Source organism: Condylostylus longicornis, unplaced genomic scaffold, assembly GCF_029603195.1.
Source record: "Condylostylus longicornis isolate FDR11 unplaced genomic scaffold, ASM2960319v2 ptg000135l, whole genome shotgun sequence".
Lineage (NCBI taxonomy): Eukaryota > Metazoa > Arthropoda > Insecta > Diptera > Dolichopodidae > Condylostylus > Condylostylus longicornis.
The window spans coordinates 3,022,352-3,044,428 of record NW_026578103.1 but is presented as its reverse complement, the minus strand read 5'-3'; the positions used below and the strand labels follow the sequence as shown (position 1 = coordinate 3,044,428).

The 22,077-nt window shown below is 28.1% G+C and overlaps 3 protein-coding genes across 3 annotated transcripts; 1 reads left to right on the top strand and 2 right to left on the bottom strand.

Annotated features, from left to right (window-relative positions):
* Nucleotides 1-2,693: 2,693 nt before the first annotated feature.
* LOC129615480 (protein argonaute-3) lies at nt 2,694-6,280 on the bottom strand. The gene is made up of 6 exons (XM_055530726.1): nt 5,646-6,280; nt 4,171-5,588; nt 3,748-4,097; nt 3,544-3,691; nt 3,208-3,453; nt 2,694-3,155 (listed from the first exon to the last, which is right to left on the bottom strand). Exons 1-6 carry the CDS (start codon nt 6,115-6,117, stop codon nt 3,069-3,071), a joined length of 2,721 nt encoding a protein of 906 aa, XP_055386701.1. The 5' UTR covers nt 6,118-6,280; the 3' UTR covers nt 2,694-3,068.
* Nucleotides 6,281-9,753: 3,473 nt separating this feature from the next.
* LOC129615144 (40S ribosomal protein S6) lies at nt 9,754-10,671 on the bottom strand. The gene has a single exon (XM_055530222.1). It carries the CDS (start codon nt 10,556-10,558, stop codon nt 9,812-9,814), a length of 747 nt encoding a protein of 248 aa, XP_055386197.1. The 5' UTR covers nt 10,559-10,671; the 3' UTR covers nt 9,754-9,811.
* Nucleotides 10,672-14,148: 3,477 nt separating this feature from the next.
* LOC129615432 (mitogen-activated protein kinase-binding protein 1) lies at nt 14,149-21,779 on the top strand. Its single transcript, XM_055530640.1, has 14 exons — nt 14,149-14,274; nt 15,379-15,497; nt 15,550-15,641; nt 16,137-16,377; nt 16,459-16,668; nt 16,723-18,194; nt 18,259-18,981; nt 19,039-19,343; nt 19,410-19,531; nt 19,596-19,686; nt 19,765-19,845; nt 20,150-20,212; nt 20,340-20,498; nt 20,564-21,779. Exons 2-14 carry the CDS (start codon nt 15,429-15,431, stop codon nt 20,755-20,757), a joined length of 3,822 nt encoding a protein of 1,273 aa, XP_055386615.1. The 5' UTR covers nt 14,149-14,274; nt 15,379-15,428; the 3' UTR covers nt 20,758-21,779.
* The last annotated feature ends 298 nt before the right edge of the window (nt 21,780-22,077 follow it).

Below are 22,077 nucleotides of genomic sequence, written 5' to 3'. Positions count from 1 at the left end.
AAATGTATTGTTTTGGAATTTTTATACATATAATCTGTTTTATTTTTACAATTCCGTTAACACTAAACATTTTTTTACTAATAGTTTAATTAATATTAATTATTTATTAATTTTATTTATCAATTTATCAATTTCTATATTCCCTTGTCTTTTGTTTAAATAATGGTCACAGATATTTTAGCTAAAGCTTTCGCAGATATCCGTAACAATAACTTAAGTATTCGTAAATTAGTTGCCAAATAAGGATTACGGCCAAAAACACTACTCGATCGATTAACGAGTAAGAGGTTAATTAGAGAACAATCAACCAAAATTGGTCCAAATCCATATTTAACATCTGACGAGGAAGCACAATGATGTATTAACTTATGCAAATCCTTTTAAAAATCCTTTTCCTTTTAAAAACAGACGACCTCCCAAATACATACTTTATGAAACGAGTAAACGTTCCTTTAGGACGAGGAGAGCATACTGGGCAGCAGACACTGAGGAGAGCATACTGAAATGGTTTAACAATCGAGAAGACTACTTAAAAAGTACAAACCAAGAATATAAATATTATAAACAACCCTTCAAAACTAAATGGTGATGAAACTAGCAAATTTATGACATAAAAGAAAAATAAAAGCAGAAAAAGGCTAAATCAATTAAAAAATAGAGAGAGGAAAGAATAAAAAAAAGAAAACCAAAAAGTTTCTTAAAATTCGTTATTGGTTATTTTAGTTTTTATTCTTGAAGCTCAATTTAGCCTTTTTCATCTAGCCTTTTTTGGATTTAACGATGAAGTGTCATGTAAAAAAAATTGTACGTATGTACTTGCATTTGCAAAATGTTTTTTCATTATAAACTTGATTAACATATTTAGATAATAAAACTTATATTAAAATAAAACCTTAATTTATTTAATTAGTTAATTTTTTAATAGAAAAGCACCTATATATCAAGAAAATTTGTGTGTTCGGATACTAGAATAAAAGTGTTCGGCAACTAAATTTTAGTGTTCGGATACTAGAAAAAGTGATACTTTTTAAAAAAATTTAATTATTTCAACAATTTTTTGACATATTTAATGCTATTGAGAATTTTTTCCGCTTTTAGAAACATTTTAAATATTTGCCTTATGTCTCGTAGTTAAAAAATAATATAAAGTTAAAGTTAGAAAATGTGTTAACTGTTCGGCCACTAGTGCTTCTACCCTATGTATGTAAATACATAAAACAAAAATTTCGAATTTGTTTGTGTTGAGGTACTGTTCCCCAAGTTTGCACGGTTCAAAAAGTGAGCAAGTGAGTTGACTGCAGAAGTTGTTCATACTCTTTTTCTGGCGGAGATTGAATTTTTCTGATTTTGATGACATTTTCATTGTTTCCAGTGGTTCTCTGGTTGGATATCTGATTTTTTTCATTGTGGTGCGTGTTGCAATCTTCATCAGATTAATGGTGTTTTAAATGGTTTTTGGGATCTCGTTTTCATTCAGATGCAGGGAATTCTAATGTTGTTTTTAGTATTTTTTTAGTTTTTTGCTTTATACCTACTGCTTAGATGGAAGGGTTCTGAGGCGGGTTAATCTTATGAAGGACCTTGGTAGTTCGACGACAAGTTTTAGTTCCAAAAATGACACCACGAATTTAAATATGTACATATTTTATTATATCCAGTTCAATGAAATATAAGTTTAAATTTTTTATTAAAGTAAAACAAAACTTAAAAGAACTTATCTTAATCAATTCTGTAAATTATTTTTTTTTCACTAAGTCCTCGAGATCTTCTAATAAGACATTTCGAGTTACGACATGATACAAATTTGAACCATTTTTATTCGGCTTGCGACGTTGTTCCTGATATGACATTAAAATTTAAAAACTTTTTTTGTTTTTGACAGATTTTACTGATTTTTCAATAAAACTGAATTTAGCTATAAGACAAGTCTGAAGCACATACATACTTCAATAATGAACTCTTTCTAGTTAAAAATAAGAATTGAAATCATATACATATGTATATCAACCTAATCAGATTTTAATTTTACTTATTTTTGTTACAAAATTAATTTCTTTTGGTTTCGTTATTATATTTTGTTGTTTTTTTTTTAAAGTTTGTTACCTTTTTTTTAAAAAACAGAATTATAATATAAAATAGTTTGTCTAATTCACTTTTTGTTTCCATACATTTTTTTCCTCCTCAAACGACAATTCAAGTTACAAATTTCTGAAACCAAAAATGTCGTATCTCGAGGACTTAGTGTGCAAATTAGTTTCCGCAGCAGTTAAATTCACTACAACTGAATTTTCGGCGTTTTTGGTGATTCAGTTCTAACGGAGCCTTTGAAAACCATTTAATATTAAAAACTTTCAAATGACATTTGAAAAGGCGATCAAAATGCCTTTTCAGTTTGCTTCAAAATCATTATGAAAAGCAAACAAGAAATGTGCCACAGTTTTGATATTAAGGCAAAATTTTTAAATTTGGAATTTCTGCTGACATATCTTCGCTCTTAGTGATTGATTTCAAGAACAAGCTGAAGATGTAGTTTGCGTCTCCAAAAAGGTCAATCATTTTATAATTCTTATATTTTCCTTACATATTTTAATGAATTTTTTTTCCAGAAATTACTTTAAAACATTTAATATGCTACGAATATAAAAAACTATTCTTTTGTGAAATTCATATAAATTTTTTGGAAATTTTTATTAAAAATTTTTGTAGTCAAGTTTTTATGTTAAGTCTTAATCTAATAAAATATATTTTGAACAAATTGCACAAAAATTATGCTGTCGTACATAATGAAATACAAATATTTTTTGTATTGTTTGCAAAAAAATAAAATAAAAAATTCAATTTAATTCACAAATTATTACTGTACTCATGGTGCATTAATTTTTTTAAAAAACTTATGTACATGTGTATGTGCATACATTGATAAAAATTAAGTATTTTTTATCAATATATATTAAGTATACATCATATTCAACTTTATTACATTTATGAAATATGTATTACTTTTTATTTAACATTTTAGCCTCAACGCGCCATTTTTGTAAAAATAAAGTAAACGAAGGCAAAATATTTTATAAGTAAAAAAGTAAATCGGATAGAGTTTCAGATGTCGGTTTCTTAATACTTTGTCCAACTAAGAATGCCATTTTATGGGCATACTAAAATAAAAGTTTAACTAAAATTGTTGAAATTTTTTAAATAAAAAATTACCTGGCAACATGCAGGAACTGTAATTGTACCGGGCCAATTATAATACAAAAAACATAATTTGTAGCTTAAACGTTGAAGAATATCGGGAGAATAATTTGCTGAATCGCACACAACAATATAATGGCACGGACTTACTGTACCCTCCCGGATAGACTGAGATACTAGGAAGAAGTCATACATATACCTTCTTGTAACTTCATGGTCAACTACAAACCCAGGTTCTGGGTTTTTCACTTCTCCGTTTTCCTATAAGCATGAAAAGAAGAATTTGTAGTGATACAAACATAATCTTATAAGTATATACTTTGCACGTTGGTGAGTGTAAAACAAAATTACCGTAAAAATTCGTGTATTGATCCGTTTTTGCACAACCACATATGTAAAAAGAGGTTCGTAGTTTTCCCTTCCTATTTTACAGGATTTTTTCAATTGAGGTATTTCGTATTCAGAAACAACTTTTAGTTGCCCATCTCCAACACCATCTCTATAAGAAAATTTGTACAATTATATTATTTTGAAGAATTTAAATTTTTTTATTACCTAAATATAATTATTTTATCAGGCAAAGTCCGATTAACATTTTCATAAGCAGTTAAAGCCTTTTCAAGTGAAACGCATAAACCATTTACTATTTCCTCTCCTTTTGTTTGAATGATAGCTCTGCTATACCATCTTGTGTAGTTAAAATTCAAAGAAGCAACGAATGCTGACACAGAATTCGATTTATTTACATTGTCATGATAGGAATCTATTCCACAAATCATTACGTTTTTAAAAGGAATACGTATGCTCCATAAAGTTCCCCCCATTTTGCAATTCATTTGTAAGGCTATCTTTTGGACTATTGATCTATTTTTCGCGTCATTTTTTAATGTTCGGGCGTTAATAACCTATTTACAAGATAATTTTTAAAAATAAAGAAAATATTAATTATGAACGTTTAAAAAGATATAAAGCACAAACTTGAGAGGGCACCGGATTTTCTACACAGCAGATTTTTTTAATGGCAGCGTAACGATCATCTCTTGATGTTGGACATATCACAACTACAATTTGAGTTTCGCTAGATATACATTTTCTTAGTGCAGAAACATACTCTTCAGTCTTATCCTGTCTTAGTATTATCGTTTTTGGTTTCCGCACCTCAATTCCCATTGGACGAGAGTTTCTTTCCAGAAAATCCAAGAATGAATTTGCAATTTTTGTATCATTATTTGTAAACATTAATATCCAATTTGTAAAATTAACCACATCCAAAAGTTCATTGCTTGTTGCATGTTTTCCGAAATCTGCATTCACTCCAGCATCCACTTTTCTCTTGGCAAATAAAATTTGCTCTGTTCCTAATTGACGACCCATTAGTTTTACTGTTTCATTATCTAATGAAAGACCCCAATCGCTTAATATTTCTCTAGCATCCTTGTTTTCATTCACACTTTTAATAAATTTTTCCAAAGCTAATACTCTTTGATTAGGAGTCACACGAGTATAAGTAGCGATATCTTTCATTACTTTAAAATTAGATCTCATATGATCTGTTAAACCTGTAAGGTAACATATTTCAGGTATGAGTGAAAAAATTATTTCTTCAGGATTCTCTTTGTTGCTCACACGCCTCTTCTTAATACTTGTGAGTAGCGGTTGATTTACATCACGAATATTAATGTTGTATTGAGTTCTATAATATTCTTCAAAAGACATAGTTTTTTCCCCAGCCATAAATGTTGACATAGGGTTTGAAGTAAAATCAATATCGTCAATCCGATAAGTTTTGTTATTATATCTTGTCAACACAATTGATCCTATTAAAGCTTTTTTCGCATTCTCCTGAAAACCCGTAGGATTTGTTCTGTACGTTTCTTCGAGTATTTCTAAAACTGTGGTGCTTGATAAAATTCTATGAGAAACATCGCAGCATAACATTACTCCTCCCTCATACTCATCAACGGCTGTAACATATCCCGGCCAAACTTCTAATTTATGTTGAGGGATTATTTTTGGAGCAGTTGGATCAAACTGCTTTCTATTATGCCTCACAAAATTTAATGTTTTCATTATTCTGTCAAAAAGAATATTGTACAAATGGACACAATCTCGTAATGGCTTTTTGCGTTTGTAAATTAACTTTATCTCGATAGGTGTTCCGTCAACATTTTGGGAAGTATATGTTGTTTCACATTGTGGCAGCATGATTGGTAAATATAACGTCACACCATCAAAAGTTTTCGTGCCTCCAAACTTACTTCTGTGATCATTGAGGTATTTTATCCTTAAATTTCTTGAGTCAACATTAGGTACAAACTTTACTTCGTATTCGAATACCCCTTTGTTCGGGTCAGATGTAAGACGAATGTAATTACAAATGGTTTTAACCTGAGTTCCTAAGGAAAGAAAAAACATTAACTCGCCAATTTTTCATTGAAAACTACGAAATTTACCGTAAGTGCCTTTCTTTACAACTGGTTGTATATTTTGACCTGCTTTGACGTGTTGAGTTGGAATAGGAACAGGTGTTGTGGTTGGTGTTGAAGTGGAATATTCTGATAATTCCAATTTTTCCACTCTGTCAATAATATTGTCCTCAGTTGAAGATCGAGATGCGGTTGATTGGACTTTTAACTCGCAAGATCTGAATAACGAGCCCCTACCTCTTGCAACTGAAATCCCAGACGATGATGGGGTAGTATTTAATAATGCAGCGCGACCACGGCCTGTTATTGAGAGTCCTTCTGAAGTTGAATCAGATAATTCTGCACGACCTCGACCAACAAATAATTTAGTGCTACTCCCCAGTATTAAACCACTATCTCCTGATGGCGTTTTGTCTTTACTTGTTTCTTCACCAGAAGAAGAACTTTGAGAATCACAAAGTGCACGCAATAATGCACCTCTTCCACCACCAAAACTCATTTCTTAAAAAAATTTGTGATAATAAAATTTCTACAGTAATGAACTAAGCTTAAGCGTTTCACTTTAGTTTTATTTTTTTATTGCTTTATACATATGTGTAATAATTATAACACACTTCTTTTAGATATGGACAAATATGTTCCGTTAACTAAGGTCTTTACTTTGTTTTATTTTATTGTATTTTGTAAATGTACAAAGCTGCAAACATATCTTATTTGTGAACAATGTTGCCACTCTCAATAAATTCTATAAGCGAAATTTAAAAAAAAATGAGCCAAGTCCTAACAAATCCAAAAACAAATATAAAAAAATGGTATACAGTGAAAAATATATGAATAAATTTCTCCAACTGCTAAGTGAGCTTTAAACAGTTTATTTCTCTGTTCCATTACTTTAAAACTTATACAATGTTAGCAATTTTTGTTATATAAAATACGTACATATACATATTATGTTGCGTTAACTAAGCCTTGTACACTAATTGTAACTTATTTTATTTTATCATAATTTGCGTTTTACAAATGTTTTTCCATTTTGCTTGTTTCACAAAATATATGTACAAGCTTTACAAATTAGTTTAAAATAAAATGAATAAAACTGATATTACTTTGACATTGTAAATCGACTTGAGAAGCATTATAAATTAATTTGTCATTTTCAGTCTTTGAACCCGCTTCTCGATTTCTAAGTCAAGGTCTATCGGATCAACGCAGAAAAACGCAAATAGAACGCAGAATACATTTTCATTATATTTTCTGTGAGACTTTTAAAATATGATAATGTAGATATAAAAATGGTCGTTTGATTTTATCGTAGATTTAATTTTAGATTTTGTAATAGGTATGCATATGTAAACAGTATCTAACATAATTGTAAAAATAATGTAAATAAAAATAATGATCTACACCTTGTCATTACAAAAAATCAAGGCCTGGACTGGACCATAGACTCCAATAATGTACGATGATGAATCATATAAAGATATCGGTGACAGGAATCTCCTTTTTTTGTAAAATTGTATATGTATTTTTTGCGAAATGACATTTCTGATTATATCAGAAGTAGACATTTTGGGAGATATATCACACAAAATAAGCAAACTTGTTAATTTCAAATGTGCATTTTCTCAAATTTGAAAAAATACACCAGCTAAATACTAACTAAATACTTCGGAAAAAAAAATTGCACAATTTTTTTCTGTAGTATAGGAGCATTTCATTTATTGAAATCTTAAAAAAATAAACGGAACCTAGAAGGATTTTTTTTAAATCAATTTTTTAATGTTTTAATAACACAAAACTTAAGAATGAAAGATTGAAATTTTCAAAAAAGTTGACCTTGTGGCAGATTTATGATGTTAAAAAGGGCCTTTTATAGATCCCATAAGAATACGTGTAAATTCGTTAGCTGTGAACTGTCACTCTCTCTTAGGGTCTAGGCCTGTATTTCTATTAACCGTGTACACCAATTCTCAACGCATCTAATTTTTTTGTAAAACAGAATCTATGACAGAAATGTATCAAATGTCTGACTAGACAAACGCCGAAATTTTGAAATTCTGAAAATTGCAAAAATAAAGCATGTCTGAAATTTAGCAATCAGAATGGATAGAAAAACCACTGTTGACAGAAATACATATAAGATTATATAAGAAACTTTTTAATGTCAAACGTACATTTTCTCAAATTTGCAAAAATGCAGAAAAATCAACTTAATACTTCGAAAAAAAAAATGCATCATTCATTGAAATCTTAAAAGTGAACTGAGCCTGGAAGATTTTTGTACCCTGCACCTTTGGTATTGAGTTTGTATAGTCAGGTTCCACTTGAAAGAGTGGATCTGCGGTATGAACATGTATATATGTATATTCTTGCTCAGCGTGAAATTCTGCGTTGATTTATACATATGTATATGTACGTTCGTCCGTCCGATCGCTCAATTCGATAACTCAAAAACGAATAATACAGTCGACACCAAACTTTTACAAGTTGTTTCTTTTGTGCCGAGGACGAATTTATACAATTCAAAGAGTTTATTTTAAATATTTCAAAAGCTAATAAAAGTATATATGTACATATGTATGTGCATATACGAAATTTTGTATACATGTGTCCAATTACTTTCTACACTCTAAAACTTTTAATGGGATGGCTGCACGAGTTCGGGTGACTGCCATAAAAACTCCAAAAGTTAATTTAAATACTTGGAAAAATAATAAAGTCACATTCAAGAAACTTGGCAATCTTGTGTCCAATTATGGGCCAGATATTTTTCTGAAGTTTCGGTTGGATTGCTTGACAAGTTCAGGTAGCTGCCATAGACGTCCAAAAGCTAATTTTAAATATTTGAAAAAATAATAAACAAGTAGTCCAATTTACCAATTTTGTGGTGCATTTAATAATAACCTATGGAAGCAACGTTAGGTGTCTGATTATAACCTGATTTGTAATCGAAGTCTGGCATCAAATAAAATCTGATAAATAGAAACATGCGATTATCATCAGATTTTAAAAATAACGGAAAAAAAATTTTTAAAAAAACACTACAATAGAAAATTTTTGTTCTAAATTTTTTTGCCAGTTAATAGATAACAACCATTAAAACATTGCGGTAAAAATTTTAACGGCAAAGTATAAATAGAATCTGTGTAAATACCTTGATTTTACGAAACCAATGGAACCTTCAGTAATAATAATAATAAAAATACATAATGTTAGGTTTTACTCCTTCTCTCCAATTGTTTACAAAACTAATCTACAGTTCAAGATAGAAAAGCATAATTAATGCTTTTAAAGCCAATTAATGGATTCAATTAACTAGTTTTATTTTATTTTCCTAAATTTTACTACCCCAAACCGCCAAGATTCAATAAATATTTCAATAACAAAGAAAATAGTCGCTTAAAAAGGTTTAAAAGAATTTTGTAAAAATGCGGTTCTTTTAACCTTTAGTTTTTGGCGTGTGGAGAAATTTTTTAGCAATTAAGGTTGACAAGAGATTCTGGGGTGTAGATTAATTTAAACAATGTAATCTTAAATTATTAAAAAAATATAGAAGGTTATTGATTTTTTATCTAACACAATTGCAAAAAATGTGGCTAATACCAAACATGGGTCTTTGAATCAAAATATTGCTACATAAGTTTTTTCAATGATTGGTTCAATAGACTATTTTCTCAAATTTTTAATCTTAAAATCTACAATATTTTAAATCTTAGATTATACATCTACAATATTTTACATCACTAAGATTCTTATCATTCTCATAGAACGGAACTACCTAGATTTAGAAGTTTTTGATTGTTAAAATATTTATTGCAGTTACACCAATTTTGGTATACTTATGAAAATTTTGAAAAATTGCCCAATTTCAATGTTTATATTTTTTTTTTCACATACTCAAAAATTTTCTAAGTGAGCCCCTATATTATTCCCAAAAATGCATTTAAATTTTACAGCAACAAACTAAGTTAACATAAAAAAAAATTTGACCTATAACAACTGAATGTGCATTTCCAAATTCATCTTATTTTATCAATTGCTCACAAACTTTGAGTTTTCGGATGTTGGCCTTAATCAAAATATTTATAACCATGCGATTATTTATAGGTTAGGTATGTTTTGAAACAATATTCAATTCTAGCAATAAAAAATATTTATTTTATCAACTTCAAACAAGACTTTCAATATTTATTTTATTTTTTATCGCTTGAAACTGAGCTCCTAGATTCTCTTAATGAAGCCGAACGCTTACGTTTCAATTCTTCTTTTTTAGCTTTAAATTCCTTCTTACGTTGCGCAAGAAGCTTGGCATATTCAGCTGCGGCTTCTTTCGAAGCTAATTGTCGTTTTTTCTTCAATGCTAGACGTCTCCGTTTTCTTTGCAAAGTAACTGGAGTCACTAGTCTTTGAATTTTGGGGGCTTTTGATCTCGCCTTTTTACCATCTTTTTCAGGTAATGGGCGTCTTACTACGTATCTCCTCACATCATCTTCTTTCGATAAATTATACAATTTGCGGATTTTACTGGCTCTCTTAGGCCCTAAGCGACGTGGAATAATGTTGTCAGTTAATCCTGGGATCTCTTTCTCGCCTTTACGAACAACTACTAAAGCAAGAACTGACATATTTGCATCAACTATGCAACCTCTCACAGACTTTCGCTTTCGTTCACCAGTTCTTCTTGGACGATAACAAGAGTGTCCCTTTTTTAATAATAAACGAACACGACCATGAGTTAAGACACCTTGTTTCATGGGGAATCCTTGTTTGTCATTTCCACCAGTAATTTTTAGAATATATCCTTTCCATTCGTCTCCCAAGACATCTGCTTCAACTTGAGCTCCCATGCGTTTTTCATAGAAAATACGCAATTTATGATCATCCACCACTTCAAACAGTTTTTGACATCCTGTATTAGGATATGATATATTAAGTTTCATATTGCCCGCTTTTTACCGTTTTGAATTAGTATTACACGGAATTTTACCAAAAATTTATAGCCTTCAATGGCTGACAACCCGACAAAAAGAGGATTTTAAAGAAAAAGGAAAGAATTTAGTTAACAACTTGATTGACTTATTTATGAAAATCATTATAGCGACGCTTTTGAAAGCGAGAAGCGTTTAGAATGTTACAATTTTAAGCCATCTTCAACAGAATACCTTTGTTCTACATCTAAAAATTTTTCTAAACTAGATATTAACAAAAGTTTCGAAACGAACTCCAAAATTATAAGCTTCAATGGATCTAACAATACATTGATAGCTAGCGTTCATATATTTCTTGAAAAAAGAGACACTAACATAAATTACACTCCAATAAAATGCAGTGTACTTTTATGTCAAATTGACAATACCAAATTTTATGTTTTAGAAACTATTTACATTACCAATTTAAAAATTACATTTCATTTAGTGGTAAAATCTTGAAGTTGGCTTTACTTGTACATTTGTTTTTTAAATATTAAAAATATTAATTTTATTAGCAAGAAATATATATATATATATTTTTTTTTTTTAAATTTGAAGATAAATTTAAAAATAATAAAACGTTTTTTAAAATGCTGTTTTTAATTTTTTGCAGTTCAAATATTTTGTTTTAAACACCTTTGAAGTTGTTTATTGTTGTACACATATTTAATTTCGAGTCACCTACATTTCATCCGGGTGCAGCTTAAGCAAAATGCACAATTTGCATTGGAAAAGCATCTCTCACGGTACTAATGTGCACATTCCAAGAGTAACGACCTCTTTCAAAGATAAAAATATCAGACATCCATTGTTTAGATCAAGCATTAAGCATATTGCCAATATGCGTAAATAAAAAGAACATTTAGCTGTACCTAAGCAACTATCAGTTACGAAGCAACAGCGTCTTAAGGCCGTTTTCATACAAAAAATAAAGCAAAACTTATGACCTTTTTTAAAAATAAGTATTTCATATACTCTTTTTTAAATTCTTTTCAACTTCCTTAATTTTTTCCCCTTTCTTGTTACTAAATTTAGAAATGGAATTAAAAAACGAATAACAAATAAAACATAAGAAAAAGTAAGAGACAAAAATGGTATACATATGACAAAGAGTAAATGTCAAATGTAAAGTATGTATATATAAAAGAAAAAGGAAAAATAAAGGAGTAAAAAATCATTTGCATATGTACCATGTATGTGTATCGCGTTCATAGAAAATATGTGGAAAATTTAGTAAAGTGAATAATAAATACACTAAGTCCTCGAGATACGACATCTTCTAATACGACATTTTGAGTTACGACATGATATAAATTTGGACCATTTTTATTTGGCTTGCGACATTGTTCCTGATACGACATTAAAATTTAAAATTTTCGTTTTTTTTTGAGAGATTTTACTGTTCTTTAAATAAAGACTATACCGGATTTAGTTATAAGACAAGACCAAACTGTTTTTTTACAATATTTAAAACTTTTTTGACAAAACCTTGGCGTATACTGTTTTCTGCTAATTCAAAACCTGCCATCTATCTTTTTGTCAAGTTAATCATTAGTCAACTAAAGTTTCAAATAAACAAACTTACGAAAATTCGTCGACGCCATATGTAATATGTTTGTATAGAATTTTTTTTCAATAGATGATGATATTGCAGTTTTGACATTTTAATTGAAGTCGATCGAACAAAATCAAACGACAGCCCTGATTTGCATACAGAAGGTGTATTACCTTGATATTACAAAAAATCAAGGCCTGGATCCTGCTTTTTTTGTGAATGTATTTATAAAATTGCATATGTACTTTTGGCGAAACGACAGTTTTGAAGAATTATTTTTTTTGTTGTTTTTTTAGGAAAATTATGATTTTTGCCTATTTTCATTTCGAGTTTTCTATACGCAAAGTTGACTAAAAACTAAAAAAAAATTTTATACTAACATGGAATTTGGAGTTTTCTGAACAACATTTCAAAAATTCAAGTTTTAACTCAAAATTTTAACTATAATTTTGATTAAATATATTTTCGAGTTTTTACGCTTTTTTTTTGTACCGCCATGTAAGACAAGATATCTGAGAGAATTGAGAGTAAAAAATGATAATACTGTGAATAAAAAAAATTTGGTGCTATATTTTTTAGTCTAGAACACACGACTTAAAATAAAGTTAATAAAAATTTTATGTGATTTTAATTTAAGTTTGTAATTACTTGATTTTTAGTTTTATAATTATGAAAGTGCTTTTAAAATTTTATAATCGTTATAAAAGATGCGTAATTTCAAATTATCCCTATATAAAAACAAGCTTTTTAGATAATTAGCCTTACTAACAATGTGAAAATAATTCCTAATAAAACTATAATCACCTATAAACTATAATATCTAAAAAAATTATATCGATATTAATATAAAAAGAATTCACATATGCAGTAATTGTTATGAATTATGAAGCATATAAGTTTAATTAAAATATTATACACATGAAAAATGAGTATTCACTCGCGAAAGTTGTGCTTGTTGTTTTTCCTCTGTTTTAAGAATTTTAAAATAATTATGAATGAAAATATTAATATATTTTCTTGATTTTTGAAATATATTTTCTAAATTTTACCTGCTTTATAATAAGTGTTAATTTATTTTAATATATCTTCTCAAAAAATAGCCACCTCGATTTAAAAAAATAAACCCATATAAAATAAGGTCGTGCTTTCAAGTTTCTCTCTGAGCATTGGGACTTGTTAAACATAAAGACATTAATTATACTATTAAATGATAAAACTTGAAAAAACTTTAAAAAAAAGCAATGTCGTAATTTCTCGCGAAAAAAAAAACAAATTTACGTTTCAAAAAAAAGTAAACCAAACAGAAAAGTTGAGAAAACTTTCAAAAATTTTATAAAAAACGTCAACTTTCAAAATATTTATCAAGCATAAACAGTAAATACAGAAGAAGAACATATTTTTTGATAGCTAAAAGTTTTTGGAAATTAATTTGGATTTTTTTATTTACTTTACATTTAATATTTACTCTTTATCATATGTATGTAAAAAAATGACATACATATTACTTTTTCTTATGTTTTATTTGGATATTTTTTAATTTTTAATTTCATTTTCTAATTTAATAACAAGATTAAAAATTAGAGAAGTCGAAAAGAATATAAAAAAGATTATATTAAGTACTTATTTTTTAAGAAGATCATAAAAAGATATTTTTGAAAGAAGTCGTTACTCTTGGAATGTGTACATTAGTGCCGTGAAAGACGTAATTTTGTATTTATTTTTTAAATCATTAAAAAATTTAATGATTTTGTATTTATTTTTGAAGTCTAATATTGTATTAGTTTGGAGATGTATTTCTTTGCAGCTGAAAATAAACTTTAAAACATTTTTAAAAATTAGTCAAGAAATAAATCTTGGTTTAAGTTTATAAACATGGATGCTATTGTGAATTTAGTTCCGTTCAGATTTTGTTGAAATAATGCCAAAAACCCTTTCATTTTCTGAAATGTCAAAATTATTTCTGAACATCGCCCTTTAAGAACCGTCCTACGTAATTTGACTTTTATTTTTATAAAATGATTTGAGACAAATTGATGTAAACACAACAAATAATTTAAAATATAATTATTTTATTATTATAATTTTTTCTAAATTATTTTCAATTTGTAAATAATTTTTGTTTTTATTTTAGGTAAGTATATTTTCGCAGTATAGAACGGTAAAACAAATTGAATTAAAAGAAACTTCCAAATAAGTATGTCCGTCTAATAAAAAGACAACGTTTTTAACTAAATTATTCGTCGGCAAATTTTACAGTGTATATAAAGAAAACCTAAAAATTTTTTGAGTTAACAAAAATTAAATTCTTAAGTTATTGAATTTATTTCATTTCGATTTTTCAATAATATGTAAATATAAGATTCATGGCCAATAAAACGTAAATGATATACCTACATAACTAAATACCTACCTAGTAATCTACCCATGAATTTAATTGAAAGAGGCGTATCAGCACCAAATTTAGTAAATATAAAATTTTATAAATTGTATTATATTTTCCTGCAAGCATATGTTTGAAAAACTTATAACTTCTTTGATTTAACATTTTGTGTATAATATTTTTGTCAGAATTTTTGATAAGATTAAGAACTTGTTAATGGAGGTGACACCCTTTGCTACATCTTGCCTATCAAGTTTGCTTCTATAGAAACAAGTAAATCGTCTCTTCTATATTTAGTTGTTGATCTAATTTTATCTTATACCTACATTTTTTTTAAATAATGGCAAACATTATAAGTCAAAAAATAAAGTTTAAAATTTGAAATTTAAACAGTATTTCTTGATTATAAGTGAATATCATCCATATATATTTATAAAAAATTTTTATATTTATGATGTGATCACAAGAAATTCATATTGATTTAAATTTTTTACTATAATGTTGACCTTGAATATATAATATTTGTTTATTATTTTGATAGTGAGTATGTTTCCACATAGGTACTACATAAATTTTTAAACTCTTGAGAGCGCATATTAAAAAACAAAACAACTATGTGCCATTTATTATAAACGCATATGGTTGCGTGTATATATGTATTATATGTAACATATGAGTGTGCTTTTATGTTAATTACAAATTTAAATATTAACAAATAATTTACATGGACGTACAATTTGAAAAACTAGGCTAGATGCAATTAAAGTATAATTCAAATAAAATTGGTCATATTTTATCGAATTTTTTTGCTTTTAATATTTACTTATTAATATTTTAACTGTAACTTTTTTTCAGTTTTCTATATTTTCTGTGTATTAAGAGTTCATATATTATAGTTAAATGATATGGAATTTACAGATTTCAATAAATTTTTAAGAATCAAAAGAAGTTCAAATGAAAGCTTGACCGAAAGGGTAAGAAAAACCAATTAATTACAATAAAAATAATTGATTACATTTATGTTAGGTAAAACTAAAAAAAGTATATGGAGTTACAGTATGTAGCAGCTCAGCTTTAGATTTAGCATCTACTTCAGGTGTTGTTGCCTATCCAGCAGGGTAAGGAAAAATATACTCTTATTCTCAAAATTTTGTCAATGTTAAATTCAGATTTTTTAAAATTATAAATACAATTTAGAATAGGTTTTATTTTAATTATTTGTAAGTTAGGTTACAAGATATTTACATAATTTGAGTTATGCTATTTGAGAAACTTAAAATACATTCCTCAATATCATTTTAAATAGTCTAGACTCTAGATTACCGATATACTATTACAGGTAATTTTTGAAATTTATTTTGTTTTCTCTAAATATATTAATTAGCTTTTGATTTTTTCTAAATAAATGCTTCTATTAAACCATTCGTAATCAGAAAATTCCGCATTAAATAAGATACTTAATATGAAAGCAAATAAATTTTAATTTAAAAAGCTAAAGCACTAGTGAATCGCCTTACTTATATAATACTTATAGAATACTCTTAAAGTATTGTAAATTTTCATAATTTAATTTTCATTTAAAAAACAATTCTGCTTAAAAATTTTAATTACAGATGCACGGTAGTGTTATATAATTTAAAAAAACATAGTCAATCTTACATTATAAATTCTTCTAAAAAAGCTATTACGGCATTATCTTACTCAAAATGCGAAAGATATTTAGCCACAGGAGAATGCGGAATTAATCCAACCATAAAAATATGGGAATTAAATACTTCTCTTGAAAGTTCGGAAAATCTTGGAGGAAATTTAATTGGTGAATTTTTAGGGCACAAATACGCTATTGCGTGTGTTGTAAGTTTGCTTGAATTTTATTAATATGTTAGGTACGTTTTTTTAATTTTTTTTAAAATGTATATTTCTGTATTTTTGAAGGCTTTTTCGCCAAATGGAAAATTTTTGGTTTCAGTGGGTTCCCAACATGATATGATTATAAACGTTTTTGATTGGAAATTAAATTTGAAAATAGCTTCAAACAAAGTTAGTGCTAAGGTGACTGGCATGTCTTTTAGTAGTGATGGAAATTACTTTGTTACCGTTGGTAATCGGCATGTTAAGTTTTGGTACTTGGAAGGATTCCGAAAGGTATGGAAACAAAGAATACGTAACTCAGTCTTTTTACGTTATTTGCTTTTTTAGAGTAAAGAGCCTATTCCTTTAATGGGACGAAGCGCTATCTTAGGAGAATTGAGAAACAACGATTTTTGTGGGGTATGTTGCAGTAAAAATGAAATAAGTGGAAGCACATATGCTATAACAAAAAGTGGTCATCTGGTAGAGTTTAATTCAAGAAGATTACTTGACAAATGGGTGGCATGTCGATCAGCTTCGGCGAATTGTATTAGTGTTACTTCACATTATATTTTAGTTGGATGTTCAGAAGCAATTATAAGAATATTCAACTGTGTTACATTAGAGTATATTACTACATTACCTAGAACGCACTATTTGGGTGTTGACGTTGGACTAGGAACGTCCATCAATCATATAACCTCTGCCCCGACAGATGCAAAGTATCCTGATACGTTGGCGATGGTTTTTGATGATTCTCGATCAAAAGCGTTTTGTGTTTATAATGATCATAGTATTTACGTTTGGGATTTAAGGGATATTAATCGGGTTGGAAAGAGTCAGTCATTTTTATATCATTCAGCCTGCATATGGGGTGTTGAAACATTACCAGACTGTGATGAACCACATATTAGACCCGATAATTGTTTTTTGACATGTTCTTCAGATGATACTATACGATTTTGGGGCCTAGAAAATAACTATCGGAATAGTACATTTCCCGCAAATATTTATAGTAAAGAGTTGTTAAAGGCTCTGTATATTGATGAACATTTGAATTTTTTAAAAGATAACGACAATTTAATTTTTGGTTCCGATAAAAATAGTAGCTACGATGGAAGGAATGGGGTTCGTTGCGTTAAAGTAAGTCCGTGTCAAAATCATTTGGCAACTGGGGATCGAAATGGAAATATAAGAATATACTCTCTCTATAACCTAACTTTGATTAAAACGATAGAAGCACATGATTCAGAAGTCTTATGCTTGGAGTACACCCATGGTGGAATTGAAAGGCGTTTATTAGCAAGTGCCAGTCGAGACCGATTAATCCATGTCTTTGACATGGAGCAAGACTATCAACTTTTGCAAACTCTAGATGATCATTCAAGTAGTATTACATCCGTTAAATTTATTGGAAAGAAAAATGATATTCAAATGATTTCATGTGGAGCTGATAAATCTATTTTATTTAGACACTTTCAACATAATCAATTTATAAGGGACACAAACTGTTCCGGAAAAACTACGTTATATGATATGGAGGTGGATAATAAAGGTAAACATGTTCTAACAGCTTGCCAAGATCGAAATATACGAATTTATACAACGCAAAACGCAAAACATACTAAAACCTTTAAAGGATCAATGTCTGAAGATGGAGGATTAATTAAGTTAAGTTTGGATCCCACTGGAATTTACATAGCAACTTCCTGCACTGATAAAACTTTGTCTATTTATGATTATTATTCGAGCGAGTGTATGGCTCGTATGCATGGTCACAGTGAACTAGTGACTGGATTAAAATTTACAGTAGATTGCAGGTATTAAAAATTGATGATTATTGTGCACTTATGTACTTTTTTCAAAGTTTTTTCAATTTTATAGATATTTAGTGTCTGCAAGTGGCGATAGCTGTATTTTTATCTGGGAAATGCCTCATGAAATGATTATTACAATGCAAGCAAGATTGTCTCAACAAAAAGGTAGAAGTGGAAAATCTCTTCTTGCACAGTATCAAATTCGTCCTGTATCAGAAAATATGGAATCTAGTGGAAGCACAGCGAATTCTATTGTGAATGAAGATTACTATAACGCGTCAAGAATGAAATTTATTTTAGACACGGCGGAAAAACCTAATACAAAGCTTTTTGAAATTGGACAATTACCGCTATGGGCAAAAAAGAAGTCCTACATAAATGAAACCGATTTTGAACAACCTTCAAGTAGTAGTAATCAAGTGGGTTCAAAATTACTTCCAGCCCCTAAACCGCGAGGCCGTTGGGCTCGTACAAAATTTTCTGATAGTTCAGATGTTTTAAGTAATATTAGTGACAGTCCAACATTTAATAACTTCCAAAATATCCTTGCCTCAAATTTTGATAACAACGATAACAGTTATATGAGTGAAGACAGTTCTATTGACAGTGGATTAGACGCAAAAAAACGGGCACATAAATCTAAAATTATTGACAAAAACAAAGATCTTTCTTCTTTAGATTTTGAGACGAATAATGATAATGACGGTGATGTTGAAGATATTTCAGATGGAGAACGCACTAGTTCTGATCATGGATTATATTACCCTAGTTATCCTACGACGGTCGCTATGTACAAAACAAATTGAAAAAATCAAAAGCAAATATGTATAATATTTTAATATTTTAGGGATTTTAAAGTAAACGAAATGAACAAAGAAGAATTAAAAAAAACTGCACGAAAAAACAAGTTTGATAAAAAAATTCTTATTTCAAACTCTTCAGCTGGAGGAATTTCGCCTAGTGTTTCTGATACCAACACATGCTTATCAGACACAGATGATGGCGGCTCTACTCCAAGTGGAGAAAATGCAGATCGTTCATTGAATTCTGCATTGGGTGGTAGTTTCGAAAATATTCCGCAAAGGGCATCTTCACAGTTCCTGCAGATAGCTATAGATGGTCCACAAACTTTAAGTGCAAGAAATAACGAAAGTAATAATTAATGTTTAATTTTTTTCAAGGTAAAGTTGAAAATTTATAAATCTGCTAAATTTTTAGGCCGAAGAAGTATTAGTGCAAAACATAAAACTGAGTACAAGGATAAACCCAAATCGTATTCCAATACCAAAAAAGAAGAACTTTTAAAAGTAATAAAGGAGGCTAAACTGAAATTAGAAAATGTAAATTCAATATTTATTATTATTATTTATTCTAATTGTATGAGCATTTAATAATGTTTTAAAGGTTGGTTATCGATCAAATCTTCGGACAAGCCAAAGTACATTTGATTTAAATTTTTGTGGAGGAAGGGATATTCTCCATCAAAAAAAAGAAGGTAGTAATATAGTAAATTGATTTTTTTCATTTTAGTGTCTTTCATACAATTAAATGTTTCTTCGTTTATTTTGCGTAGAGAGTGACACTAACTCAAGCCAGGTTGGGGATTATAATATACGTAGAGCTTTATCCTTAAGTGATTTATGCTGGACAAAAGGTATTGAGATTTCAGAAAACCATTTAATTTTAAATTATGTTTATGTAAGGCTTTTTTTTAACTATTTGCATAATATCAGATGATGTAGTTACTTTTGCACATTCATTTGAAAAGCTGAATGCTTGTAAATAAATAATCTGCTTTTACTTTGTTTATTTTTATAACATGTTGTAATGTGGTAGTGTTATTATATGTAGAAATTATATTCGATTTGCGATAATAATCGTGAAATATGAGGAAAAATTGTAAAAAAAAAAAAACTTTATAACTGGAAAACCTAATATTTTTAATAAAATTTTTATAGGAACACCTAGCAAAACATCAAGTTCAATATTAAGGCGAAAAGGATCAAAAACACACGGCAGCGGTACTAACCATTTTAACAATTTCTTAACATGTTTCCTTTTGTTTTTCCTAATAATATAATGTCATATTTTATATAAAATTTGTTTTTGTTTTTCAAAATTTTAACTTAACTTTTTTTTATATTTTAGCAAATCTTGCTGAAAACTCCGGAGATGATGATTCAAGTTTTGATGAATTAGAAAGTAAAATGAACAAATTTCACTCAAGTATTAGCAAAAGATCTAGTTTACCTGAACATAAAAATTTTGAGAACAAAATTAAAAGTCTTCCACATCAAGATTTCAGAGGTATTTTTTTCCATTGTATTTTCTAATGATTTCATATTAAAATAAAGTTTGTTTTTATTTGGTAGTTACTACAGATGAATGTTTACATGTTGCTACTATATTGAACAACAGTGCATACGCAGCTGCAGAATTATTCTGGAAATTAAGTAAAAATCCAGAGTTTAAAGAAAATGATAATAATTTGGCAGCTGTGAAAGAATTAGAAAGATCTATTGTTATGGCACATAATATTTTAAAAAACATATCAATAAAAAAATAACTTATCTGCTTGATTTAGAATTTAACTTAAATTTACTAAATAATTCTTATTTTGTAAGAACACAAATATAACACAGCGCATGCGTAAGTACTAACTAGAATTAATAATAAACGTTATTTTTAAAGTATATGATTATACAATCACTTCAAATTGCTTAAACTTTATCTTTTGGTTAAACATCATTATTCGTTGTAAGTCAATTCGTATTATTTAATATTCTTGCGCAGTAAAACCATTTTGATAAGCACATTTTATTGAGCGACTATTGCTTGAGTATTATACATCTATTTGTGTAAGCCTAAAAAAGCGAATTTAAAATAATTATTTCTCAGTTTATTTGCATTCAAAATTTGGTATAATATGTGTTAAGATTTTTTTCTAAATTATTTGAAAAAAGTTAAATTATTTGAATTAAGATTTACAAGAGAAACAATGTAATTTTGCAGTTTAAATTTTTTCTAATTAAGATTTTTAATTTGCAAAATGCAAAATCAAAAGTTTCAATTATAAGGAGAAATTTGCTGCAAAAATGATTTCATTCCTAGTCCGCATATTTTAATAAGAATGCATAACAAATTAACTTGGTTTCATTTCATTTTATTATAGTATATGCTGAACAAAACAGGCATTCTATATAATTTTTTGTTTTTTAAACTTTATTATGATTATATTGTTATTCGAATGATAGTGACGTGGTATCAATCTACAGAAGATTAAAAATAATGTGTATTCTGATTTAGGTTAACGCTAAAAAATCAACAATGGTATTATGTGCATATGAATGCTTTTATTATTTTATCATTTTCCATATGAGTTATGGATTGCAGTTTTATCTGAAAACTACATGAGACTTCGTTTAACGTGCCAATGTATTATTTTTTTAATTTATTGCATGATATGACTCAAATTCAAATATGTGTAGGTTATTAACATTCTGCAAAAGATTATTATATAGAATTAAAAGGTTTTTGATAAAAATTTATAATATTCTTACAGTAAAAACTTAAAAAAAATCAACGAATTTCGTTGCGATATCTTCTTAATTGATATATTAAACAAAAACAATAATTTAATTGATATGTTAAACAAATTTTACAATAATTTAAAAAGAAGCAGCTTTAACTAATGAATATTTTTCTTCTATAAATAACGTATTTGTTATAAAACACTAAAACATGTAATATGATGGTTACAGCAAAATGTACTTAACTTATAAGAATAATAAACATTATATTTAGAGTGAATTTTTCACCTCGAACTACTAATAAGTAAAACAATATTGAATTAAAATAATACTTTTTTTAATTGTTTAAGTGAAAA